Source organism: Sinocyclocheilus rhinocerous, unplaced genomic scaffold, assembly GCF_001515625.1.
Source record: "Sinocyclocheilus rhinocerous isolate Xijiao unplaced genomic scaffold, SAMN03320098_v1.1 scaffold1785, whole genome shotgun sequence".
In the NCBI taxonomy this organism is placed as follows: domain Eukaryota; kingdom Metazoa; phylum Chordata; class Actinopteri; order Cypriniformes; family Cyprinidae; genus Sinocyclocheilus; species Sinocyclocheilus rhinocerous.
Genome location: NW_015627538.1, coordinates 1,009,398 through 1,014,820, shown reverse-complemented (window position 1 = coordinate 1,014,820; position 5,423 = coordinate 1,009,398). Strand labels below are relative to the sequence as shown.

The 5,423-nt window shown below is 37.9% G+C and overlaps 1 protein-coding gene across 1 annotated transcript in view; it reads left to right on the top strand.

The window, feature by feature from the left end:
- LOC107729478 (ephrin-A2) overlaps window positions 1–5,423 on the top strand; it is a 61,193-nt gene that overhangs the window by 51,165 nt on the left and 4,605 nt on the right. Inside the window, exon 2 of the mRNA XM_016540009.1 lies at window positions 1,761–2,053. Coding sequence (XP_016395495.1) covers window positions 1,761–2,053 — 293 coding nt within the window. The remainder of the gene's footprint in view (window positions 1–1,760; window positions 2,054–5,423) is intronic.

Genomic DNA, 5,423 nt, shown 5'->3' with positions numbered 1-5,423 from the left:
CGAAGCGTTTGAGAGAGGCGGGGCATAGAGGACCTACAATAATGTACAGTATTTGAAAAATAATGTGTTTTTTGAACATTAAAGCATGTCAACATATTCTGTTATACCAAATACACAAAATAATGATCTTTAAAAAAAGCATCATATGACCCCTTTAAATTGTACCTGAAGTATACTTGCAATAGTTCCACTTCAGGACAATCAAATATACTTCAGTATATCTTTAGTTGGACTATAACACTACTGCTGCACAATTAAAGTGCATTAAGCACAAAATTAGTTGTTCCAATTTAGCAGACTTAGGTATATCAGTTTAGTAAACCAACAGTACAATTGCATATTTTAATAATACTATATATATATATATATATATATATATACACACACTCTCTCACACATTATATATAATTTATTGCTTTGATGGCAAAGCTGAATTTCCAGCAGTCACTTTTGATCAGTTAATGCATCCTTGCTGAATAAAAGTAATATTTCTTTTTCATTACTTTGCTGTGATATGGCTAGATGTTATATATTGTTTTCACATTAATACTGACATGAAAACTCATCATAAATGTATTTGTATTAATTAAAAGCAACACAGAAAATGCTAACATGTATAAACACGTGTATTTATACATGATATAAATAATATTTTTTCATTACATTAGTGATCTTTTGCATTATAATGTAAAATGTCACAATGTAATAATCCTTTATAGTACCAAAAGGTGTTTAATTTTTATTGTGCAAACTGTAATTTCTTATTTTTTTCTTTTCTTTTTGTCAATGAAAGATGACCCTGACATATCATTGACAGGCTTTCTGAGATTCACCCATAAATTTGCCGAACAAAATTGCTGCAAGGCAGTAAGACTTGTTTTCAGAAAATATATCTTTAAAAAGTGTCAACTTATTTCATTGGCGTATTTGTTACAAGCATAAAAACTTCAATGCATTTATTTTATTTTTTATTTTGTCAGCCGCCATTTGTTTTGCAGTCACAGGCATATACTCGCAGGACTCTGACATCACAGTACTGTCACACATTCGCAGCCTCTGTAGGTCACACTGACTTTCAAACTGATTCACTCATGCTATCTTTTGCCTCTCTCTCCCTTTTTTTTCTTATGCTCTGAAAGCTGCATTCTCATGAAACGCATACTATGTAGAGAGAATATCGAATGCGAAGCATGAAAAATTCTTTTATGGTGCCACTGTGGTTCAAAGCTTGGATTAAGGGTGCAATTTAATATGAAGTTTATGATTTATAAGGAATCAACTCGCTGACTAAATTTGCCGTTTTTGTGAACATAATCAATTTTATTGATAAATGTTGCTACTGCACTAACCCAGAGAAATGAATAAAGGCAAACTAAGTTGTTTTTAAAGAGGTCTATTTTAAGCCCTAGTCAAAGATATTTTTTTCAAACATCCCTCTTCTCATTACAGTATTACAGCGAGTGTTTGGTTTTCCGTGTGTTCTGGTTTGCCATTCTCTCTCTGCATAATGGTGACCTAGATAGAAAATATGCAATGTGGTTATTCATTCCAGCTTATTCTGTTGTGTTCCCTGTGATTTTCTGCCTAACAGATTTAGCCTTTGTGTGTTAAACTTTCCTCTTTGCTGCTGTACGGTTTGAATGGAGGCCAAATAAAAAGCTGAACTACAGAATATTTCAGTTGTCCGTGTACAGAAGTTGTTATGTCAGTCATCCTAATGTTTGGCTTCGGCGGTCTAATGCTCTGAATCTCCTTTGCAGGTTCTGGCAGGGTGAATATACGGTGGCCGTGAGCATCAATGACTATCTGGACGTGTACTGTCCGTACTATGAGACGCCCCAGCCTCACAGTCGCATGGAGCGCTACATCCTTTTCATGGTCAACCATGATGGTTACCTCACCTGTGAGCACCGCATGAGGGGCTTCAAGCGGTGGGAGTGTAACCGGCCCCAGAGTCCTGACGGACCCCTGCGCTTCTCTGAGAAGTTTCAGCTCTTCACCCCCTTCTCGCTTGGTTTTGAGTTCCGACCTGGACACGAGTACTATTATATATGTAAGTGTTTAGTGCTGTTTTAGCAGTGACATGAGGTGAACTTTTGAAATGAGAAGTGAAAGTCTACTCTATCGGAGCGGTTGCCAACTTTTTTGACTCTGCATTGTCCACAACAGTATTCAAAAGCCAGATATTTCTAGTTTCAGGATTGCTGAAATTTGAAGAACTGAATGTTGTTCAGGGATACCACTTTTTTAAACGGATGAATTTATGTGACTTTTTAGTCGTTCATGATTTACTAGATAAAGATTTTTTTTTGTTCGCTCCCAATTTCTACCCGATATAATAATTTAGAGCTTGGCATAACTAGAAAAAAAGTACATTCATTATGAAAATGCAAATGGAGTTTCAAGATTTGATAAATTTATTTTTCCAGGATTTCCTAGAAATCATACTTTATCATACTTATTCATACTTATCAAAATAAAGTTACTTCATATCCCCTACTACCCCTATTATTTTTGTATTTTTTATATTTTTTATATTATTTATAATTATGTATAATTATTTTAGTATTAGTATATATTATCATAGTTTCTTTTTTTTCCATTATTATTATTTTTATATTTTTAGTTTTCATTTTAATTGAATTTTTAGTTACTTTCTTATGAGCTTTTGTCATTTCTATTCGTTTCAATTAGTACTTTTAGTATTTTTAACTTATGTTTTTAATTCAATATTTATATGTTATTTCATTTTTATTTCCATTACAAAATTTTTTGTAATAGTTTTCGTTTTAGATCATTATAACAACACTGCCACATATTTCCAGGTTTTCATGACAGTGGGAACACTGGTTCTTTAAAGAAAAAAACAGTTGTTGGGTGAATCAAAATAAGAAATCTTGATTTTCAGTTGTCTTGGCTCATTTTAGTGCTTGTTTGTTTTTATTATTATTATTATTTAGTCATCTTCTAGCCTGCTTGGAGGTTTGGAGTGCCCTTGACCTCTGCTTGAGAATCACTGCTCTGTGGGATGTTGTTTTATCAAAAATAAATTCAAGCTCCATTTGATGTTTACTCTTGAAGTTTATGAATTAAAAATAATTACTACAATAAAACATAGGCATATTTTGTGTAGTAATTATTGGCTACAACTAGCTATTATTCATTTATAGTCACCTTTTTTGGACCATTAGTCAGCAAATGCTTGGTAAACATGATTAATGGCAGTCACAGACACAGAGGTACATCTTTAATTAAATCAATCTGAGTGATTACTGTATGTAATTTCAATTTTATTTTGATTAGCACATGAGTTGTTTACTTTGTAATTAGTTCATTTCCACCAGATTGACCCATTCAAGTGGATTTGTGGACCAGCTGTGAACATGACAAGCAGGCATTATCACACTGACAGGGTCAATCAGCCAGTCACATAGACTTTCTGTGACTTTTCAGACTCCACATTCAGGATCTCTGAGAACACAATGAGCTCCAGGAAAGCAAAAGAGACGCTGCCTCACTCTGAAACTTCGTCCGCTGGTGGACCTCAGAAAAATGAGACCTTACGCACAGTTTGAGCTCCTATTTCGTACTATTTGTTTTGTTATTTCTGTTCTGTCATTTGAATTTTTTCTCGCGTCCTCAAACAAAACGCCCCAGAATTACAGGACATTTAGAAAGACGCAAATAGTTTGTGAGAGAAACAGAGATCCTTTAATCTCAAAAGCTTTAGCATTTCCTACATGAGAAACATCCAACAGCTCATTCCCATTAACCTCACAAAGCTTTAAACTGGTGGGTTCAAATGGGAAACTCGTCCTTCACACGTTTGTCCTACTGTCCTCCAATGAAGACAATTTGGTGTGCCTAAACCAAATTAAAAGTAGACATTAAACAAAAAGTATATATTTATTTAATGTCAGCCGCCTAGCTGTTTTAATAAGATAACATGAAAGACTTGTATCAGGAAGATGCTGAGAGAAAACGGGAAGAGGCAAGCAAATCAATAATTTATATGGTAATTACAATTCCTGACATGGGCGGCTGTGGCGTGGGCAGATGTGGCTGGGCCGGGAGCCACCTGTGTACAGTACAGAGAGCCCGGCAACTTTGAGCTCTCGCCGGCTTTGTGTCGCAGAGCCGCACTGTCCATCAGCAGCCATCCCCCATCTGCACAGCGGCCGGATGGGCCTTCCTCGCTCCCATGGAGATTGCCACAGATCCTACATGCTTTTCATTTGACTGCTGATTATTCCCTGATTGACAGCTCAGACTGAAAGGGAGTGAAGCAGGCGCGGAGGGGGCGTCGTTATGAGTCAACATCCCCTCCACCCAAACCCCCCTAAATCAGCAGGGCGTAGCGCTGCTTATCATACACGCCGCAGTGTTGTCTCCGCACACGAGAGAGAGAGGGAGAGATGCCACAAAGAGCAGCAAAAAAGTTCAAAGATACCCTTCAACTCTGTGTTTCTGCCTCTGTCCCCCCAAACTGATTTTTATGCAAGCTCCCAGCCTGGTCCTGCATTGTGAAGGCTTTTGTTTCAGGGCTGGAAAAGGCATTCGGACACCCCCGCTCCCCCGCCAAGACGACTCCATTCAGCACCCCAGCCACTCCCTGAGAGGATTGTTTGGATACCGGCAGCTCTATGGGCGTCACGGTCCCTAAGGGGATTGATGCTTTGCGGCAGGGTCGGTGGGGTTAGCGATGAGAGATGGATCTGAGAGGTTATCACTGGGAAGTGGGGGCTGATCTCGATTGTCTGCTGGTAAAAGAACACGTCCATCAGACCTGGTCAGACTTAACCCCCGGACTTCCATCTCTACGCCCGTATTGATCGGCTGTGATGACATCTTGACAGGCGTCTTCTACACAGCTGCCGGCGGTTGAGGTTGGGTGCTCTCCAATGAACCTAGGATCCGGTGTGGTGAACATGCCACAAGAATACACAATAACCTGGGGTGCTGGGGGAGGGTTGTTCAGGTTGAAGATGACAAACTCTAGACAAGAGTTGGATTTTTTTTTTCTGGGATCTATAGAAAATTTGAGTATAAATTCTAAAACCATCTAACATTTCTCTAATAGTGGTTAGAAAAAAACAGATACATTGTTTCTTAAAGGGATAGTTCACCCAAAAATGAAAATTAGCCCATTATTTACTCACCCTCAAGCCATCCTAGGCGTATATGACTTCCTTCTTTCAGATGAGTCCAATCTGAGTTATATTAAAAATTGACTTTGATCTTCCAATCTGTGTAATGGCAGTCAGTGGGTGTTGCAGTTCATCAGTCCAAAAGAAGTGAAATAAAGCACATCCATAAAAAAGTGCCTCAAACGGCTCCGGGGGGTGAACAAAGGCGTCCTGTAGCGAATCGATGCGTTTTTGTAAGAAAAATATCCATATTCAAAACGTAATAATCACTTTAAT